Here is a 22,675-nt window from a genome sequence, read left to right as displayed (position 1 = left end):
CTATAGTGTTGGTATGGTAAATTTTTAACCTGTTTTCGATATCATTATTCTCAGAAAAGTTTTCCAAATTTCATGATCGCATTAAAAAATGTAGTTGACACAGCTATTCCAATATTCGTGGAAAAACACAAAGGTTCTTTGCCGAATATTTGAAGGTCCCAAAAAATTTTAAATAAATCTATAATTTTTCCCTGCTCACTTGCACAGACTTCATTAAATTAGTTTTTTTGCTGTAATTTTATAAAGTGAAAAGTGTTATAAAAGAAGATGAACAAATACTTCATAACACGTACGGTTAAATATCATTATATGATCAGTTTTAGTTGCAGTTTTTATTGTGTATATAAACTAAGGAAATGTGTATCTAAAACTAATTTCTCTGTTACAGACCGAGTCGCCGTAGAGTGCTGAAATGTGAAAAGAAAAGAAAAAAACTATAAATAAAATTGAGCTGGCATTAATGTTAATTGTGATGTGCGTTAAAACTAAATTATGCAAAGTCATTTAAAAACTGGTGTTTGATTGTTGAGCCTAATAAGCCACCTGAATTAACTGGAAGAAACGTTGAGAAAGGCAAATGAAAATAAATAATAATAATGGTAAAGACATTTCCATATCTTACGCACTGATAATGTACGTATGGTATGTATAAATAAATAAAAAAAAAATAAACCGAGGGGGCTATCGCTCACTTTGTTTTCTATCTGACCATCTTTCAACTACAAGTCTTATCTTAGAAATAAAATCATTTAATTAACACTTTTTCACCGCTTGCTCTAATTATTGAACCTCCCCCTAGCATTTCATAGTTTAGTTGATTTTCTTTCATTCATTTGTTCTTTTTTTAATAACGAACAAATTATACATAAATATTTTTTTTATATTTTATGTTTTTTTATTTACGTATATCTTTTTGGAAATTCACGCATATGTAGTTTTCTGCTTGAGCAACAATTTATGTTTTTTTTCCGTTTTAGTTTACTTTACGAAAAACAAATTTCTTTTGGGGATTTTTTTAATTTTTGTTTTTTTGAAAGGCAGGTAGAGTATTTTTTGCTGTTTCTATATTCCTCGCATAATCATAAATATTTGTTTCTTTTGTACGGTGTGTTTGAGTTGTAAGAACGTACGTTTGGATGTTGTAAATACTTAGTATGTGTGTATTTGACCTTTACGTAAATTACAAATTCGAACGGAAATGAAGGTACTACATGAATTCACTTTAGGTCTGACGTCTAGTCATAGTTACTAACTGTTTCTTTATTTTTTTGTTGAAATGATTGGTAGAGTTTTTTTAAGTTTTGCTGCATATGAATGGTTTTTTACACTTGTGTATTTGAAGTGAAATTAACCCTATGTATTAGTTTAGGCCCTTTTTCCTTCCTCAACATATGTAACAGGTGTAACCAACCTTACATCCACACAGGTGGGTCATGTTTCTTGCGTTTTTATTTTTTTGTATGAACATGATTCTTGCAAAATGATCTAATAAATTTTAACAATATCTAACGAAGGAAATGTTTTGTAAAATATATTGTTTAGAGATAGGCTATCTGCTACAAAATCTGCAGCAGCTGTTTCTACAAAGTACGCATATTCTATGTAAGTTAAACCGGATGGGTACTCATTTTAAGATGATATTTATGGAATCTTGTCTTGTCGTCCAGAAAAACCGAGTTTGAAACCCACGAATCCTACAGTTAAATTTACACTAACCTAAATTAACTAATATTAAGTATTAAGAAAAAAATAAAATTTTACAAAATGAAAAATCGAAAGAAATCAATTTTTCGACAAAAAAAATCATTCAACATTAATTTTTTTTTTTTCGAAAAACTGATATCACCATCGCCTTTAACGTGTGAATTTCTTTAGAAATGAGCTATTTGATACGGGAGAAAATACATAAAAATTGTTTTGGAGCCTTTTTTCGAAAAAATGATATCGTCATCGTTTTAAGCGTACAATTTTACCTTGGATTGGATATATTTAAAAAATTTTAAATCGGATAATTTTGTTTAACATACATACCTACAAAAAAACATTAACAAGATAGAGTATTATATTCGACTGTGCCGAATCTTAAATACCCTCCACCTAAATATGATGGTATAACAACTGAAATAATATAACAATTGTTAGAAAGACTAGTCTACACGCAGAGAAAAAACATGGTTGGACATGGTTACGACAACTATACTATGTTCTCTGTAACAATATATTGTTGTCGTAAACATATAATTATTGTTTTAATTTAATTTCAACAATATTATAGTTACTGTAAACGTTTATATTTTCATCGCAATTATAAATATGAATATGGTTTTCGAACAACTAAATAATGATAATTAGGTAAACATATTATTTTTATATACAACCATTAAATGTTAAGTTTATATACGCGTAGTCATAATATGTTTAAGATGCAAACAAAATATTTTTACAACAACTATATAATGATAAATAAGTAAATATATTATATTATGTAGTCATAATATGTTTAAGATGCAAACAAAATATGTTTACTTTTAATAGTCTGTTTTCCCACCATTTGTGAGTGTTGGTGTTTGTCTAAGCTGTGTTGTTTTTACAAGTAAATTTTGAGTGTCTGTAATTCCCATTCGCTCTATAGTTTTATTTGTATATTATCTTTAACTTTCCTAGAGCGAATAACAATAAATTTGACTTTATCAATAATATTTTAATTGTGAATTTAGTACTTTAAAACTAAATCCTATTAAAATTTTGTATTTCCAAAAATAAATTTTAATAATAATATGATTATTTTGGATCATAATATGATTTAACTGGGTCATAAATATGATGACTCTGGGTCATATTATGATTGCTTTTTATCATAATATGATTATTTCAAAACATATTATGATTGATTTTTATCATAATTTGATTATTTCAGAACATATTATGATATTTTATGATACTAATAATGATCATAATATGTTTTGGACTACAAGCAAAAATCTGATCATAATATGTTGCTCTTAGTTTATGGTTACCACAACCATGTTTTTTCTCTGCGTGTATGCAGAAGATATTTTATTTCAAATGTACAAAAAATGTTATCCAATTCAGCAATTTATAATTGAAATTCCTATAGAACGTACGAAATTTAACAATTTATATACTTAATAATTAGTTAATACGTTTGGATCAACATTTTTCCTTTTTAACATCAAGTGAAGAATCTGAGTATAAAAAAGGGTATACAAATGTATTTAGACAAATTTCAAAATATTGGCTTGTTGGACTTATATGGGAGTTATGACCCATTATGATTCGATTGTCATACAATATTTTAACGTGATTTTTATGTATTTATACTGATTGATGTAAGATTTTGATTCAGTACAGATTATTTTGGATATTTGTGCAGGTTAATGTTTTTCCGGAAGTGATTCTTATATGGAGGCTATGACCAATTATGGGCATATTATGGTAACATTTGGTATATCGATTTTTTATATATTGAAAAAATTTGTTTCGAATTTCAACCTGATAACTATATTTGTAAGAAATTTATGAGGATTTTAGTGATTTTCGGGAGTGGACCGATATTCACAAAATCCAGTAGTATAGTTGCTGGATACAAATTACTGATCTGTGCGTAATTTGATTTTGATATCGATTTGTTTTAAATATTTATTAAGGTTAATATCTTTTTCGAAAATGAGCCTTATAGGGTAGCTTTGGCCAATTATCGGCCAATCTGCATACAATTTAGTACAGTGATTTCTATGTATATGAGTATTACTTTTGTCGAATTTTAGCATGATAAAGTGGACCTTATATGGGAGCTATGGTCAAATATGGACCGATATTTCTGTTGTATGATTTCTAAATATAAATTACGGATCTGTGTAATATTGATATTTTTTAGATATTTATGTACTTTAATGTGTTTTTCGGAAGAGGTCCTTATATGGGAGATATAACCAATTATCGGCCGTTCTTCATAGAATTAGGTACAGCGATTTGGTATATATGGGGACTATCTATGACGAATTGAAACTTAATAGCTATATTTATAAGACATTTATGCTTATTTAAGTAATTTTCGGAAGTGAACTTTATATGGGAGATATGATATGGGCCGATCCACAAAAAATTTGGTGTTGTGATTTTTTTAAGCACGAAACTTATTTTTCCTGAATTTTGTGTGGTTACTGCAATTACGTAGGCATTTACAGACCATAGAACCATATTTCGGGAAGAAATTTGTATGGGGGCTAGGAGAAATCATGGACCGATTCTTATAATTTTTAACAGAGTTAGTCCTTTTAACATAAAAACAACGTGTGTAAAATTGTATGGTATTATCTGCGATATTTTTGCACAAATAACAAAAACTAATTGAAAATTATCAAGTTTTTTTTTAAGTTATCTCACATTTAGGTTCTGGTTTCACTAAACCGATTTTGCTGATTTTCAACACCGAACTGCTTAGGAGAACAATAAACATTTTTTTTGCAAGTCTACCAATTTTGTTAGTCTATTTTGGACGTGAGCGTATTTTACACAGACAGACAGACGGACATGGCTTAAGCTACTTAGAATTTCATAAGGATCAATAACTCTCAATGTTACACACGGAATGACAAACTTATATATACTCTCAATCACCACTTATGGTGGTGGAGGGTATAATAACGCGTTATAAAGATCGATTTTTCGACAAAAACAATTTTAAAATTTGGGCATAACTTTGTCCGATTTTTAAAAATATGTTTCGTAATTTTGGACCGAATGGACTAGAATTTTTTCGTTAGTTAGACAACTAAATTGCAATTAACATACAAATGATTTCAGAGCAATAGCGATTATAGATTTAAATATTCACAAAATAGTTGTGTTTGCTGTTTTTTGGGCGAAAAGGTGACTTAACTTTTTTTTATTAAAAACTAGTTGACCGCCCGGCTTCGACCGGTAGCATTTACTATTGTTAGTTCTTCAAATTTCTCCTACCCACATACACCTGTTCTTATTTATTTGCAAATAAAATATCTAAATTTGTACTGCATATTTTAGGGAGCTTTTTTATTACACTTGACTGGACTCACAAAATTATTTTTATATATATAGATAAACTTTCTTTAAAAACATATAACAATTTTATATTTTTCTATAAGGTATCTTTACGGAGACCATTTTGGTATAAAAAACCATGTCCTCTTTTCGAATATGGGCGACATATTCGAAAAATACGCTATGTGACCTATTTTTGATAAAAATTTTAAATTTTTCCAACATGTTCTAAAATCCCAAAGCTGCGATCTGAAAACGGAAAGCAGCTTTTGAAAACCTTGATATCTCCAAAATATTATCCAGCCCCGAAAGAAATGTGGACCCTATGGGCAAAATTGTAAAAAAAAACGATTTTTGGGATATTCGCTCTAATTTTTAGGAATTGCGGGATTCCCCCCTTTGACCTTTCGACAAGGTTTTTTACACTTTGTTATTTAGTATGGTAAATTTAAAAAACGTTGTAAATTGAGTTTCGTTAATAAATAAAGATTTTATTACATACATATGTATTGAGTTTCTAAACCTACAATTTGTATAAAAAATTTTAATATATTAAATCTGTACTTGAATCAAGTATTATGTACTCGGTTTAAGAAAATCCGTACTTACCCTACTATTGACACCGCTCCGGATTGATTTAAGTACGGATTACTCAATTTTTTTTATGAGTGTAGGATTGCAAATATTAGGAACAATTTGATCCACATTTATTCCGAACAATTGTTTTTTTTTACAAAAAAAATTCTATATCTCAATTAGATTCAAATATATAACTCAGTGCTTCAAAAATATTATACTTTTTCATATTTTAGTATAAAATGTCACTAAGTCAGAACCATTGACTAGTTGTTGAATAAAATATTAAGAAAATTTATAGAGCCGCCCCTGGAGCATTTGTAGGGCTCGAATACTCCTTGGCTACGCCCACGTCAAATTTTATACCGATCGGACAAGCCGGACTGTTACTTTTTAACTAATACGTGAGTTCCCTGAGACTGAGACAACTGACTTTCGCCTACACACATGTTAATAAAGCTTTTCAGATAGCTAATTATGTAACTAGTGGTGTGCCTAAATGATAAGAAAAATCTCTAGTTCGCAGCAGTCAAAATAAAATTTGTTAAGAATTCTGAGAATTCCTTCTCAGAAATCTGTCAGAAGGAAAAAAGGCCGAAAATATATTTCAGACATTTTCTAAAGTTAATACTAACAAATATTAACATTACAATTTATTATAATACTAACTCGATATTAGTCTTTATAAATAATCATACAATTTATAGCAAGGGCCCTCATTTGCCCACACCAGTTAAATGCAAAGTTGATTTTCTGTGTGCTATTGTGTGTTTTAATGTTTTTTTTTTTTATTTCAAATATATTTTATTGCCAACAATTGACGACCTAATGGTCGGAAATTTACTCATGCGTGTTGAAAATGCTCGCACCTACATCCTTTCGACAATGTTTTAAAAATTAATTTATTTTATTTTCAGTTTTCGTTTACATACGAATACATTTCATTTTCAGCATTATTTATTCATAGATTTTACAACAAACAATGACGCTTCATAAAAAACACAACAAATGATAGAAACAAAAATTACAACTAAAAAATAGATGAAAAAACGCTTCACTTCAATCCATTTGTAAGAGGTAAAATGTATTCAATACTCGAACATTCATACAAGTATGAAAATCAAATAAAACTCTAAAAAATTGTATACAAAACAGTAATAAAGCACAATCATACCAATGGATGAACAATAAACAATCACAAAAACAAACTATAATAAAAACATAAAAGTAATATTAAAACAATAAGTTTAATTTTCACTTAAATTATTGTAAAAAAACGAGAACAAAAAAAGCGTTAATGAATTTATAATGACTCTATTATTCATATGTAATAAATAATTTTTTTTAAAAAAATTGTGTAAAGTTTTGTTGTTTTTGTTAAAAGTTCTTAATACGAAAAAAATAACTATTAATTAGTCATACACAGAAAGAATTATTGCTAAAATATTTTCAAAAAAATGCCTGCTTGAAACTAATTTCATTGTCGATAAATATTTTTATAGATTCAAAAGAAGCATTTAAGTAAGAGTGTTTATTATTAACATTAGGGTAGGCTCATATATGGCAAATTCTTGACAAAATTACCTAGCCTCTAAATTTTTTTTTTATTTATTTCAAAAACTCTTTTTACTTAGGACAATTAAAAAGAAATATTTAGTTTTATTTTATTTAACACTGTTTGATCTTACAAAACATTTGTAATACTAAACAATGTCAAGCAAATTTGTGTTAAACAAATAAGAAAGTATGGTCGGTCAAGCCCGACCGAGTAAAAATATTTTTCTTTTAAAATATCAATAATTTATATTTTTGAGTGACTTTCGGAAGTGGGCCTTATATGGGAGCTATGACCAATTATGGACCGATCACCATAAAATTAGGTCGTGTGATTTATGTCTATATTAAAGTTAACTATGTTGAATTTTGTGTGTATACCAACATTTTTAAGCGATTTATGCACGTTAAAGTGATTTTCGGAAGCGGGTCTATATGGGAGCTATGACTAATTATGGACCGATCGTAACAAAATTTGGTGACATGAATTTTGTATATATAAAACTTATTTTGAGCGAAATTTGTGTAGATACATAGATAAATTAAACATTTATGACCGATAAAGTTCAATTTCGAGGGGACATTTGTATGGGGGCTAGGTAAAATAATGGACCGATTTCAGCCAGTTTCAATAGAAAAAGTAATATGTACCAAATTTGATCGAAATATCTTCAAAATTGCTACCTGTACTCTGCGCACAAGGTTTACATGGACAGCCAGCCAGCCAGCCAGCCGGCCAGCCAACCAGACGGACGGACATCGTTTAATCGACTCAGAAAGTGATTCTAAGTCGATCGGTATACTTTAAGGTGGGTGTTAGACTAATATTTTTGGGCGTTACAAACATCTGCACAAACGCATAATACCCTCCCCACCATGGTGGTGTAGGGAATAAATATGTATATATTTGAACAAAATCGAGAAAGATTTGTCTCAGGTGTTAGCAAAAATCCAGACTAAGGTAGGTAAAAATCTTGAAATTTGAATTTTCAAATTTAAATATCGCATTAACTATAAGAGATAAAATATAGTTCAGACAATTTTTAAAGAATAAAAATTTGGCATCATTTTTAGTTTTTCATATGGCACACTTTGGGGTATATCCGCCTCACTTTAGTGTTTCAAAAATTAAAATCAGCTACATCTCCTCTATAGTCGTTTACTAAAATCGGACTATCCGTTTAGAAGTTACAGATTTATTTCCACTTTTTTTTCATTTCCCCCACTGTGCACCGGCTCCACTTAGTAAAGACTTCCAGCTTAACATGCCTCCACTTATCATACAAACATTTTGTATGTAGAAATATCATAATTTTTTCTAATATCTCCGGATCTATTTTACTCATATTATACCTTAAAAACAAAAAGTAATCAAAGTAATATAATCTAGAATATTACAAGTATAGGTAGGTCTTTGTCCCGAATTTTTCGTTTTTTTACTAAAATCGAACCAAAAAATATTTTTCTCGGATTTGGGAAAATAGGTCATAGATTGTTTTTGATTTCCCCTCGAACTCAGAGAGTTCTTGGACGATTTTGTTGAATTGTATCTGAATTACTATCAAATAGGAAAAACCTTGGTAAGACATCGATTTCAAAAATTTGTTCACTTGACATGAAATCCCCCATATATGTATATTGTTTAAGAATAAAATGCAGTTTTAATGATACATATAGGCAAATCCCAGAAACAGTCTACCAACAAAAAAATGTTTAAATGAATCAAACTTGAAATTTTTAATTATAATATTAGACTAGATATGTGTATTATATTTTATATATAAACAAAATGTATTTCTATGGTCATTCATACAAAAATGATTACCAAATCCAACACTAGCGCAGATATCTTAATTTTATACAAAAAAAATTATTTTTTTAATGTGTTTTTATCATTACTTAAATGTTAACTATGGTTGGATTGACAGCTATATTTTTGATCATTCAATTTAAATACAAATAAATTTTGAGTAAATTCACTTTGAATGGAATTTTTCGCAACTTCTCATGGAAAAGGAGATACTTTTCAAGTATCTGGATAATTTGTATTTATTTTATTTTAGGAATATTTATCTTTATTTTAGGAATAAGATTTTGTGTGCTTTATTATGCCAAATTCGTTAAAATTACGAATAAACACTTCAACTTTTAATGTTTCTTCCACTTTTTGTAACGTGCGTCACAAAACTTTGCGATCAATTATTTCGCAAGAAATGGCAATTAAAAGGTAATATCTTATGCCATTTGGAATTGCACTTAAATCTCACTATAGCGTATAGTATACGTTGGAGGTATCTTATTTGCAAAACCAAAAAATTTTCATATTTAAATATGAAAACGTGTACGAATGAAACGTTCGTCACGCAGGATTTGCCCATATATCCAAGAATATTGTCAATTTTGGAGCACTGAATACACGAAAATAGGTGTGTCAGACCAACATTTTTTTAAGTGATTTGAAAAGTGTCACTAGAACTGACTTAAGCCAGATTTCATCCCAACCATGTTTAAAATTGCACCTCTAAGTTCTGCCTTTACGGTTTCAAATTGCTTCTCATTGTATTTTTAGTATGAGTCTGTCAAATATTGTGTCGACTGAAATGACTCGTTTTAAGTCAATGTAGACTTTAACGCGCTTTAGAAAATTGCAAATCGCTGTTAATAGTAACCAAATATTATCGATAACGATAATTGTCACAAATGTCTTATCACTCGGCTGACTCCAATTTATATATTTTGGTCATTTGATACGTGTGTGTACTTTGTAATGCATAGAGAAGACAATTGGTTACTTTATACATCCCAAGTAATCTCTCGTGGAGACAATTGTCACTCTCTAACGTTTTGTGAGTAATTTGTACAAACTGGTTATATACAAATTGTGTTGATATAATTCTCATACAGTTTATTTTTATTTTTGCTTATATATACTGATATCCCATGTAACATCCCAGCAGTTCTAGGAGACAGTACCGAACTAGTGATTTTACCCATCATATAGGGTGGAAGTTAGTTACTTCAATAGCCACGTGACTAGTCATTTTAACACGGGCATGTCCTAGGCAGGGACTATCTGATAGAAAGTACTGAACGATTCTGTTGGGTAAAATAAAGTGCAGTACAAAAAAAGTTTGAAGTGACTTCACCATAGGTTACTAAGAGACACTAAAGTGACTATTGACTTCATGCTATGTTACATGGGATATCAGTATATTTAAGCAAAAATAAAAATAAACTGTATGAGAATTATATCAACACAATCAATACTTGGGATGTATAAAGTAACCAATTGTCTTCTCTCTGCACTACAAAGTGCACACACGTGTCAAATGACCAAAATATATAAATTGGAGTCAGCCAAGTAATAAGACATTTGTGATAATTACTGTCTTTAAGGGATACATTGACTACTTGCTTAACTGCTAGGATAGCATGAAGTCTATAGTCACTTTAGTGTCTCTTAGTAACCTATGGTGAAGTCACTTCTAACTTTTTTTTGTACTGCACTTTATTTTACCCACCAGAATCGTTGACTACTTTCAATCAGCTAGTCACAATTGTAATCAGTCACATTGTAATCAAATGGGTCAATTGACCCCCTGCTTAGGACATGCACGTATTAAAATAACTAGTCACGTAGCTGATCAAATAACCAGTTACAAAGCTAGTAAGGTAACTAACGCTATGTAACCAGTATGTGAATCCAACGCGTTGCATACTTTGGACCAACTATTGACAGTCCCATTGTAAGCAAAAAGCAAAATGACTAGTCAATTGGCTATTGAAGTAACTAGCTCCCACCCTAAATGATGGGTAAAATTACTAGTTCGGTACAGTCTCCTAGAACTGCTGGGTACTTTGTGTTGACAACGACACACAGAGGGAAATAAATCAGTAACTTCTAAACCCTTACGCCGATTTGAATGAAATTTCACATGAGCAAAGAGGAAGAGTAGTCGAGTTTTTCTCAGCTAGTTGTTTAGTTTTCCCTAATTAATTTGACACGTAAAAAACATAAGGTAGACATGTTATATATCAATGGATAGAGGATCTTGTCTACTTTTCAAAAATGTATATAATCTTTGACAATTAAAAAATTCATGGAATACTTTTTTGAAAAATATGACAAAAAATGCTTTTTATTGAATTTTGAATAGATACAAATTTTTCAAATTGCAATAAAATTTTTATTTATGAATATTTTTTAATGAAATTTCACAGTTGTGTAGATTTTTCTATTTAAAATGGAAAAATCAAAACAAATTTTTAATTCTATAATCAAGTATCCCGAAATTCCCAAAAAATCTTGAAAAATCCCAAAAATGGGATTTTTTCGTTTTTTGGCTATAATATCCATAATAGTTGTGGGGTTATCGGAACCCTTCACAAAATAATTAAGAACTTATTGGGCCATCTAAAATAGGTTAATATATTTTGATACCGAGTATGCGATTTGAGAATTTTTGCCCTAAAGTTGAATTTTACATAAAAAATAGGCATTTTTTGAATGGACCTGATCCCGTCGGTATCAAAAATTAGAAATGTTTTTTTCATTTAAAAGATTTGGCGTAAAGTTAGCTTTTCAAAAAGTACAAATTCATTATACATCCACTTAGAAAATTTTTAGACAACTTAAAAAGAATAGAAGTACTTTTTTCCCAAAAAAAATTGCGAAAAATCGCCTTTTTTAATTTTTTTATATTCAAATGCATGTAACTTCGGACTCAGTCATGATTTTTAAACACTTCTTTCTTTATTTGATATATAGATCTATTGTTAATCCTATAAAAGAAAAATGTATAAAATCGGGGAATATTTGGAACCGCGATCACCAAAAAACTGGTGTAGGGTGGGTAAAAATGTTTAAAATTTAATTTTCAAATGGGAATATCTCCTAAGCTATAAGAGATAATTGATAGCTACGAGGTTTTATGTAGTGCTCGACGAGGAGATTCTGTATGTGTAATTTTTTTTTAAATCGGAACACAAACGAAGATATAGGATAATTTTAAAAATTGAACATACCCGAGGTGTCCTACTTTGGGAACCCCTGGTCCCGCGCCTGGTGGGGTCATGAGGTGCAAATTCAAAACATAATCTCGACTACACTTCCTCTTTGCGCATGTGAAATTTCATTCAAATCGGCGTAAGGGTTTAGAAGTTACAGATTTATTTCCCTCTTTTTTAATTCTCATACCACTGTGCAACATACATACACACATAATACGGATGATTACTTTCTCTAAATATGAATATCCTTACACTAAGGGAAAAACTGCAATTTAAAAACAAGAACTCGTCATATTAATTCAATAATGTTCATTATAATAGTAAAACCATATAAAAACCATATTAAAATAGGATAAATCAATAATTTTCAACTTTAAATTAATATTTATCCATATTGAAATAAAAAATTTCAACATTACTAGACTTTCGTTAATGTTTCTTATTGATTCAATATCAATACCATATTGATTTTAAGTTGTTTTTTTTCTGGGTGTAGAAGTTGCAATAATCGGAACCTTAATAATTCCATTAAATAGTACTGCTGTGGCTGAAAAATTGTAGTTGATTGACAAAAATTCGCATTTAAAACCAAATGGTTTGTCGGTTAACCGAAAATTTGTACTTTTTATAAAATGGATTTTAAAGTTACCCATGTTCGATAAAACCGGATAAATGACTACATTTGTATACGTCGAAATGATAAAATTCCCTTATAAATAAAGGTTTTTAAAAAGTGATATCGTTTCTCCGTCAGTGTAGCTTTAGGTTTTTGAGATTCATACAATTTTCAGAATCTGCCACTGCTGCTTATTATAATTTAGCCATTCTATTAGAAAAATCTAGTCTTTTTCACAAAATTAATTTTCCATAAAATTTAAAAATGTTTCTTGTCATTCCGAAAGATATAAAAATCTTTACTTGTCGATGCAATTGTTGGTATACTTAAAATATAGTAACTTAATTTCACTTAATTTGATTTTTGTGAGACCTACATACATATTTGTATTTCTGCAAAATCACCCCAATGAAAAAATGTAAAAATTACCCCATAAAATATAAAAGAAATTCAGCCCATTCTTAAGGTTCATTAATTTAAAATAGTAAGTGCGAGATCCAAATGTTCAAAATGAGACTCATAAAGCTGCAGAGACGTTGTTACATTTAGGAGAGAAAAAAGTATTGGAACCCAAAAACCCTTTTATACCAGTAAGATTGAAATAAAAACACAATTTATAATTTTATTTTTGAATAATACTTTTCCCCACTAGACAAACATTTCATTTTGACTTTGATCATTCATCAAAACGAAAGTTGCGTAGAGAAATACAAAAAGTTTATTTGTTTGTTTTTCGTTTTGTTTTTTGTTTTGTTGTTTTGTTTTTGCAAATTTGTTGGTTGGTCTAATAATTTATAATAATTCATACAAAAAATGATGATTAATTTTTAAATTTGTTATCCTAGAGAATTTATTATGCATTAATAATTCATTTTGTTTTTATGCTTAAAATGTATTAATTCATTAACGAATATTTAAGATGTCACAGTTTTCAAAAAACAGAAGTTTTAAATTATTATTAATTAAAGGACAAAACAAAATTAAATAAGAGTTGATAATAATAGTAATAATAATTAATACATTTCGTTAATACGAATAAAAACTTAACTGCATAAGTACAATAATAATAATTGTAATCGTAATAATAATAATAATAAAAATATTTCATAAATTTGTATTTAAGCGATCTATCAATGATCGCTTTTATTTAATTTATAAAAATTCACAAACAAATTTAATTGATTCTTTCTTACATTTTTTTTTATTTTTTTTTTTGTAGAGAAAAGAATCATAAAATACACAAAATGAAATGAGAAAATTATTTGCTTTTTTGTTAAAGATATTTTGTTTTTGTTTTTTGTGTAATATTTATTGTTGTAGTAATAATAATAATAATAAGGTGATATATGTATGTATGTAGTATATTTAATTTTGTTGTTGTTTGCTTTTTTGTTTGTTGTTGGTTGGTTTGATAACTAACACATTTATAATAAATACTTGTTGTAGTTTAAATTTAAATTTATTCGTTTTTTGTTTGTGTTTGTGTTTTTGTTTTTTTTTTTAATTTAAATGGGGGGGAGGTTAGACAAATATGTTTTTCTTTTTGTATTTTGAAACTTACAAACTAAGAGATATTCATTTCATATGATTATTTTTTTGAATTTAATTTGTTTTTTCAAATGATAAAAAAATTTATAATTTCTTTTTCTTTTGTGTTTGTTTTAAATTTGAAATTTGATATCAAGACGTTTTCATATATCGCAGTTTTCTTTATTTGTTTGTTATTTGTTTTGTTTTTAAATATTTGTTGTTTTTTTTTTAAAAAAAAGTTCACAATTGTTAATTGATTAATTTTAATTTGTTAAGGTCCTAAACATTAAGCCAGTAATGCAGCCTTGAGTTGTTTGTTTTAGTTTTATTTTTTTTTTATAAAAATTTTGTAATTTTGAATTTTGTTTTTCACTTAAAAGTTAAAATGGATGTGTTTTGAATTTGTTATTTTTGTGTATTTTTATTTTTGTTTGTTTGTTTGTTTTGTTTAATTATTAATTATTTTGTATTTGATTTCTTAACCTAAGCAACTTAATCAGTATCACATTTTTATGAGTTGGAGATCTTGGCAAATACTTCATATCGTTTCATGAAAGTTTTTCTTTTTTTGTTTTTTTTTTTTTTAATTTTTAAATAAAAATTTTGTTTTTTTTCTTTGTTTTAAGTTGTATAAGTGCTGCCATTTTTTTAAAAAATATAATACTTATACCACAAACAAATTTTGACAAAAACGAATCGTTTAAAAAAATGTTCATTCATTCTTTCCTTTTTAAAAATTAATATGTATCGTATGTATAAAAAAAAATAATAAATAATTTTTTAAAACCTAATTTGAACAAATGTATCAATGAGATTTTTTAAAAGCCTAAAATCCTATAAAAACTTATAAATTTTTTTTGAGAGAGAAATTTAAACAAAAAATATTAGAAATTTTCTTTTTTAAAAACAGGTTGGTAGTTTAGTGGGTTTTGTTGAGTTTTTTTTTAAGTTTTTTCTGCTTTTACTAATAAAAGTAGAAATCTAAAAAGGTGGGTGGTTTTTTTGTTTTTTTTTTAATAATTTTACTTTAACGTTTTGGTCTTTAGTGTGTGTAAGTGTATGAGAAAAGATATTTATTTGTTGTGTGTGTGTGTTTTTCTTCTTCTATATCAAGAAGTATCTATGAATGTAGTATGAATGTAAGTTTGTATATATTTTAATGATATTTTATATGCCAACCAAATTGTTTTTTTTTTGTTTTGTTATTTGCTTTTAAATTTCTTTTTTTTGTTACCTATTTTTGTTATTCCATTTAACACAAACTCTTGGAGTATGGCCTATGTTTGGTTATATTGAACTCGGGACTTATGGTTATGGTACGCGATAAATTCTTCATAAATTGTGGCAATAACGCAGTCCAGCCGCGATGATCCTGGCTAAGAGTGACATAGATTTCGTAGCCAGTATTGCCAGAGCGTTGATTGTTCAAGTCGAGAGTTGCAATGCGACGGGAATTGTTGGGTTCATCCTCGAATTCGATATAGATGGTGCAGTCGCGCAAACCATTGGCTTCTTCACGGGCTAAACGTAAAATATCCAACGCTATGCGTGGTGTGAGATCACAGGGTAGCGATACTTCGGTACAGGCCAAATGTCTAGATTTGGCTGCACGCAGTTCATCCAATAAACGCAGCGACAACTCTTGGACAGCTTGAGTTTGTAGCGATTTGGCGTTTATGGACGATTTTGACGCTGTTGTTGTTCTTGATGTTGTGTTTGTTGTAGTTTTTGTTGTTGTTGTTGTTATTGTTGTATCACAGTTTAATTTGTTTGAGGAGTTGGAGGTGTATTTAACACTGTTAGATGTTTTAAGATTTTGTTGTTTCCGTTGATGATGATGATGTGGATGATTGATGTGATGATGTGGCTTAAACGGGGTATTTGTAAATTTATACGACGGCTGAGATTTTAACGAACCGCCGTTTGTGGGTGTGGATAATGTGAGTTGACTCTTCCAATCTAAAATTAAACAAAATGCAATAAAGGAAATCAGTAAAATATTTGTATACATTTTATAAAGGAGATTCCCTTTCATCCTAAAACTCATTAACCATAAAAACTTAACTGAAAGTCAGCACTTATTATAGGTCGTAATTTTAAAAATTTGTATAAAAAAATGTCTGGTTTAATTTAACTACAACTTAATGGTAGCAAAAAGTGTGTGGCATATTGCAGTCAAAATTTATAATATTGAGTAAATAGGCTAAATCAATTATTAAAATCACAAGAAATTTTAATTTAATTACTTAAAGAATAGACATTAAAAAGAGAAATTTTCATCTTCATAATTTTATTAGAAAAACTGAGTTATTAAGTTCGATTAGAAGATTTTATATTAAAAATTAAAAAAAAAACTTTATTCTTTAAAAACCATTTTCATACAATTTTAAATTCTGTTGTAACTTTGTCAATGTCATAAAGTTCAGAATATGAGGCTAAAGATAAATAAAACTAGAACCATTACGTTTCCTAATTTTTGCAGACTTTAGGGATTTACTTTTCAATTTAGCAAATTTGAATAAAATTTATGTCTATTATCATAATTTTCCACAGCAGAAATCATTATTTTTACTCATTTTTGAAAATTTTAAGGATTTCCTTTTAAATAGAAAACCCCTTATAATCATAAAGCATAAATTAGATAGCAAAAACTTTTAATTAATTGATTTTAAACAAAATTTAAATCTGATTCCTTTCTGTTTTCTTTATTTTCCCGGAATTAACAAAATATTCTGAAGCAAAATTCAGCAGAAATCGTTATTTTTCCTGAATTTTGCACATTTTGAGGATTTACTTTTAAATTAAACAACCCTTATTAACGTAAAGCTTTTAATTATTTGATTTTGGACAAAATTTAAATCTGTTTTTCCAACAAACAAAAATAAACTATGAAATTAAATTCTCTTAACTGACATTTTCAAGCTCTTTGGAAAAACTCAAGAGCAGTTTAAAGTAAAATAAAGAGTATTTTCTGCTCAAATGTAAAAAGAGAAAATGAGAAAATTACTCAAAATTAAAGCAGAGAGACAACTCAGATACAAAACTGAGTAATATAATAGATACAATATCTATAAAATTAATAGGGGCCGGTTTGGCTAGGTTACAAAAAAGCAAAACATACACACAGATACAGAAACATATGAAAATATATTTTATGTGTGTGTGTGTGTGTGTAAAAATTTGTACTTGTATGTAGGGAAGAAAATTGAAGTAAAACAGCAAAGTGGAAAAACTTGTTTCCAGCTGATAGCACAGCTGGAAATCAGTTGTTTTTTGTGTACAACCAACCAACTCGTCGGTCGTATGGGCCAAAACAGATACACACCATAAATACGACGACGACGACGAGTGCCAACAGATACACAAAACCTATTACTAGGGATAAAATTTTTCTTGCACATATAAGCAAAAGATACACTTGAATATTAACATTAACTCTTTAACTTCAAATTAACTTTTTTTAGGCTGCTGCCTGAAGGAAACCAACCTAAATCAGGAAGCCTTTGCAATATTGATTTTTGCTGCCTAATGGTAATTGTTTTTCTGTTTCTCTTCCTTGTAAGTTTTTTCTGAGCTTTCTTAAATTGTTAAAAAGACAGAAACAGGATTTTGATATTTACCTGTAGCTAGAGCGAAATGAGCTGGATATTGATTTTGTACGGATAACACCTCCATGTTCATTTATTCAAATTAAATCAATTAATTAAGTGAATAAGATTTTAGTAGTTGTAGTAGTAGAGTAATAATGATGATGTTGATTTGATGATGATGATGGTTAAAAAACGTAAAGCAAGTATTTAAATTATAAAATATCACAATTGATTTGGGGGAAAACGATTTTCTGTTGCTGCTGTTTAAATTTTCCTGACAACAAAGAAAATGTTTGAAAATTTCTCTCGCTTGCTTCGTTATACGGCACTTTTTATTTATTAATTAATTTTCATTTATTTCCATAGATTTTCTTCTTGCAAATAAACCTTAAAGTTTATTTTGATATTTTCCTTGTGCTCATTGATTTTTCTTGGTTTTGTTTTTTGTTAAAAAATCATCAACACTTTAGTTTTGCCATAAAAAATTTCATATATTCTTTAGAAATTGAGATTTAGCACTTTTTTTAGCATAATTATTTTAACAAATTTCCTTGTTTTGTTTGCTGTTGTTGAGTGATTTTTATGAGGTAAGGAAATTTTTATTTTTAACAATATTTATTTTAATTTAAAAAGAAACAAGAATCTAATAAGAACAAAATGTTTAACAAATTTTTTGCGGCTGCTGCTGTTAATTTTTGGTCGGTCGGTCTTAATTATTTAGTAATAATAACAATAATGATTTTTGTTTTGCCTTTTTGGTTAGTGAATTTTAAGGCTAAATATTTTTTATTATTATTATTATTGTTGTTGTTGTTTTAGATGTGTTGTCAACAGCAGTGCTACGAAGCTACTATTCCGGCCGGTTAGTTGCTGCAGCCTTTTATAGCTCTTGTCGGTCCTGTGCTGTAGCAAACTGACTCACTCACTGTCGTACAGGTCGGTCGTTTTGGTATTGTTCTATACATATACTTACACTTACATACTACACACAAACACTTGGAGCACACAAATTGTATATGCACCACCACCTTACTCTCCATCACCACCAACCGACCAACCAACCATCATCATCAACAGCAGCACCACCACCATATCCACAATATCAAAAGATATATACATGCACTCATGCGATTTATATAAAAATACATCTATATATCACACAATTACTCAGATTTTGCTTTAGTCAAGCTACTCATTGAGCTCAATTGTCAATTTGTAACCAACAAAATGTAGTGAGCAAAAAAAAAAGATGCAGAAGAGAGAGACAGAGTGAAAGAGTAAGAAAAAGAGAACCAAAGCAAATATAGTAATTTTTTTTTTTTTTTGTAGGATAAATGTATGTATTTTGTGTTTTTCTTAGAGGCCTGGTAAATACAAGTACTACCATCCCAATCATCCCAAAAGTAACCAAAGTAATCAACCATCCATACTCACACTACATAAATGGTACAAAAAAAAACATATATCCAGATACAAATTTTAGTTTACGCTGATATTTGAGAGAGTGAATTCATTTGTGGCCACATTTCAACATATGTATCTCCCTAAAAATTCACACAATAGAAATACATAATTCCATTTAAAGTTTATCATATTTTTATTTATGTATTATATTTCCTTAAGCTTTATTTTGATTTAGAATTTCTTTAGCTGAAACTTTTCGTATTCCATTTGATTATGCTGAAGGAGAATCTGAATTAGTATCAAGCTTATTTTCGTCTAAAATCAAGTGGAACTGGAATGTAGACAATTGGCAACAATATGCATTAAAGGGTTAAATCATCCAAGAGATATAAATTACATTAATTCATAGATGTCTTTTGCATTCTAAAGCTAATCAATGCATTCCATAAAATTCTTACAGTTTTCCGTAAAATATTACCAAAAACTTATTCCCAGTTGCAAAACCATTCCGCAGGAATGGTATTGTTACTGATCATATGAATCCTGTTACTTTTCAAATTTGAAATATTCATCTTCCTTATCTAAATTTATTTATTCCTTCACCATCTCTAACACTGCAACGATCACGAATATTGTGAATATCAGTCTGTAAATCCGTTTAGGACCGTTAAAACATGATTTTAAAAAATATTCCTATATATAAACTATATTTGCCACCCGTTTTTAAACTGCCTGCAATAGATATTCATTTAAAAAATTAAAATTTTTGCAAAAGAATACAATTGTTCGTTAGATTATCGTGATACAATGTAACTCTTTCAATAACTACTTATTCTAAGTAGTCAAACAACAAAGTAGAGTCGCTTACCAAAATGTTCGGGATATAAACAATTTTATCTTCAAACCTTTGATATTGATCGTCTCTTTTGACTTCTAGAGAAATAATGTTTTATGATGTTCAAGATATTTAGTCATCTCCAGATTAGCCAAACTAAATTTAGTACAATGTTTTTAATTTGCTCATATATTCCTCCTACGTTCAAAACAAACACAAAGTTCGAAGACTCTTGCCTTGTCTGCAGAAACACCACGATTCTTTGGTTGGAATCTACCCAACACACTATTATCGGGAACTACACTCAAAATCGATAAAGATCGTAGTAAAATAATTATAATAGATTTTAGTATTCCAAAGTGTGGTGTAAAACACCAGACTACAGTTTTTTTAAGTTCTTCAATAAGCTCCGTAACAAAATTTGATCTATTGGATTCCATTGCACATTTAGGACTTTTCCAAATATATGTCATACCGAATATTTTATGGAAATTACTAGAATTAGTGTTTGTCAATCAACGGAAATAAGTTAATATACGATAAGAAAAATGCATCAATACAATATTGCACAAGATTTTTATCATCCTAAATATTCTGGAAATCAGTAATTTCGTTAAAACTCAACTATCGAGAAACCTTTGTCTAAATGGGAAAATGTCTTTGACTTCCGGAAAGCTGATTTCTTAATATTCTGGAACTAAATCAAAGCTACTCAAATAGCCCAATATTAAATTTTTTTCGAAAAGTATGGCCTGATGGATTTATAAGTTTTGTACTCCCAAAACGTTTATAGCCTTTAACGTCTGAATTTCTAATGATTATTTTCCAGATCTTCTAATGCCTACCAAAGCTTAATTGTGCATAAATCCGAAACTTTTGAAAAATATTAGCTGAAATTCTGTCACATCAAGTTGCTTCTTTTTATTAGAATTTACAACTCAAGAGATATATATCTTCTTTTAATTCCCTCCTACAAACTAATACTATTTCAGAAAGACATTGGATAACTCACCTTATCCACCTTTATCCCGTACTCCGTATATATATTAGTGATATAACTATTCCTGTTATATCAGAAGTACATCGACCTAGTAATTTCTTCCCAGAACTTTGATAAGGCCGTAAGGTTTCCGAATTTGGAATATGCTTCTATAGGATCGGATCCACAATACAAAGACTATAAATGAAATTGGATCCGTAGAAAAATAATTTATTTTGACTCCAAAAATGTCCATGAAATCCTAACATTAATCTACCCATCATATAAAAAAAAGCCCTTTGGCGCTTATTAAACACACTACTCTTAAAAAAAATATCATTCCAGTTTCGCAAAATTTAATCCATAGTTCCAAATCCACCAAAAATAAATTACAGTCCTCCTAAGCTCTAATATTTTAACGTCGATCCGATAAGAAAAATGTGTTGTCAATTCAATAATTTTAATCCTTGCGCATTGGCATTTCGACTGATCTTTTAATCGATTGAACTTTTCAGAAACATGAATATTAAATAAGCAACGAAAACCAACCAACACCTATCACTTTTTTATAAGTTCTTTAACAAATTTCTATAGTGGCCAAAAACGCCGATACTGCCGTACTCTGTTATTTATATAATAATTCGAAACTAACTGAAACTTTATTACTGTATATCAAATTTCGTTGGATTTCATGACTGAAATTTCCAGATGTAGCTGTAGAATTGTATATTGTCTCAATCGTAATTAATCTTAGTTAATCAATAGATATTCTGTTGCTAGAGCTAGAGAATAAATCAATATAAGCAATCGTACCACTATATTGAAATTAATACGGTTGCCACAGCAAATTTGTTGTCTTTTTCCATGTTTCGGCACATTTTTCAACTATTCTACAACACCAATTCGAAATTATAATAAGGTTATGCCAACGCTAATTTGGAATATTTCGGAACAGTTGTTTAAAGGAAACCGTAGTTGAGCTAAAAGTATATTTTAGGGGTAACGGTAGCTCAGCAGTATCTAAAATTGTTCATCTTGAACAAAATTCTGTTATTTTGGGTGCCTGTAATCCACCTATTATTGGTTAGCTTTGTTCTCGGGTTTGTACTAAAATTGTATATTTGTATATTTTAAATTTTTTAAAGGTTTTGATACAATTTGAATAATTAATAGTTACAACCTTGACGACATTCGAAGAAAAACCTCTTGTATTTGTTATTGTATTGTTAAATAATTAAAAACTTTAAAATTAAATATTTTTGAAACATAGATGATTTTTATGTACTTTTTTTAAAGAACACAAACATGAAAGAACAGCAATATAAAAAGATTATAAACAAATAAAAAAACAAATCTTGTGAATTATTGATTCATTGTTATTATTTTAAATTTCTAATAAATATAATTAATAATTTTGTTAAGAAAAAATTTAAAAAACAACTACACTCTTTTCAATTGATAATGAGAACTTTTTAATTCATTTCATAATCCCAATTGAAAATGAGATTTTTATTTTCAAATCCTGAAAACAAAAATTG

General features: G+C 28.6%; 1 protein-coding gene across 1 annotated transcript; it reads right to left on the bottom strand.

Moving 5' to 3' along the window:
• Positions 1 to 14,747: 14,747 nt before the first annotated feature.
• On the bottom strand, positions 14,748 to 18,775 carry LOC135956070 (protein scylla-like). The gene is made up of 2 exons (XM_065506558.1): positions 17,950 to 18,775; positions 14,748 to 16,288 (listed from the first exon to the last, which is right to left on the bottom strand). Exons 1-2 carry the CDS (start codon positions 18,008 to 18,010, stop codon positions 15,582 to 15,584), a joined length of 768 nt encoding a protein of 255 aa, XP_065362630.1. The 5' UTR covers positions 18,011 to 18,775; the 3' UTR covers positions 14,748 to 15,581.
• Positions 18,776 to 22,675: the final 3,900 nt, after the last annotated feature.

The sequence above is a fragment of the Calliphora vicina genome, chromosome 3 (assembly GCF_958450345.1).
Source record: "Calliphora vicina chromosome 3, idCalVici1.1, whole genome shotgun sequence".
Classification (NCBI taxonomy): domain Eukaryota; kingdom Metazoa; phylum Arthropoda; class Insecta; order Diptera; family Calliphoridae; genus Calliphora; species Calliphora vicina.
This window is presented reverse-complemented; position numbering and strand designations above follow the sequence as displayed.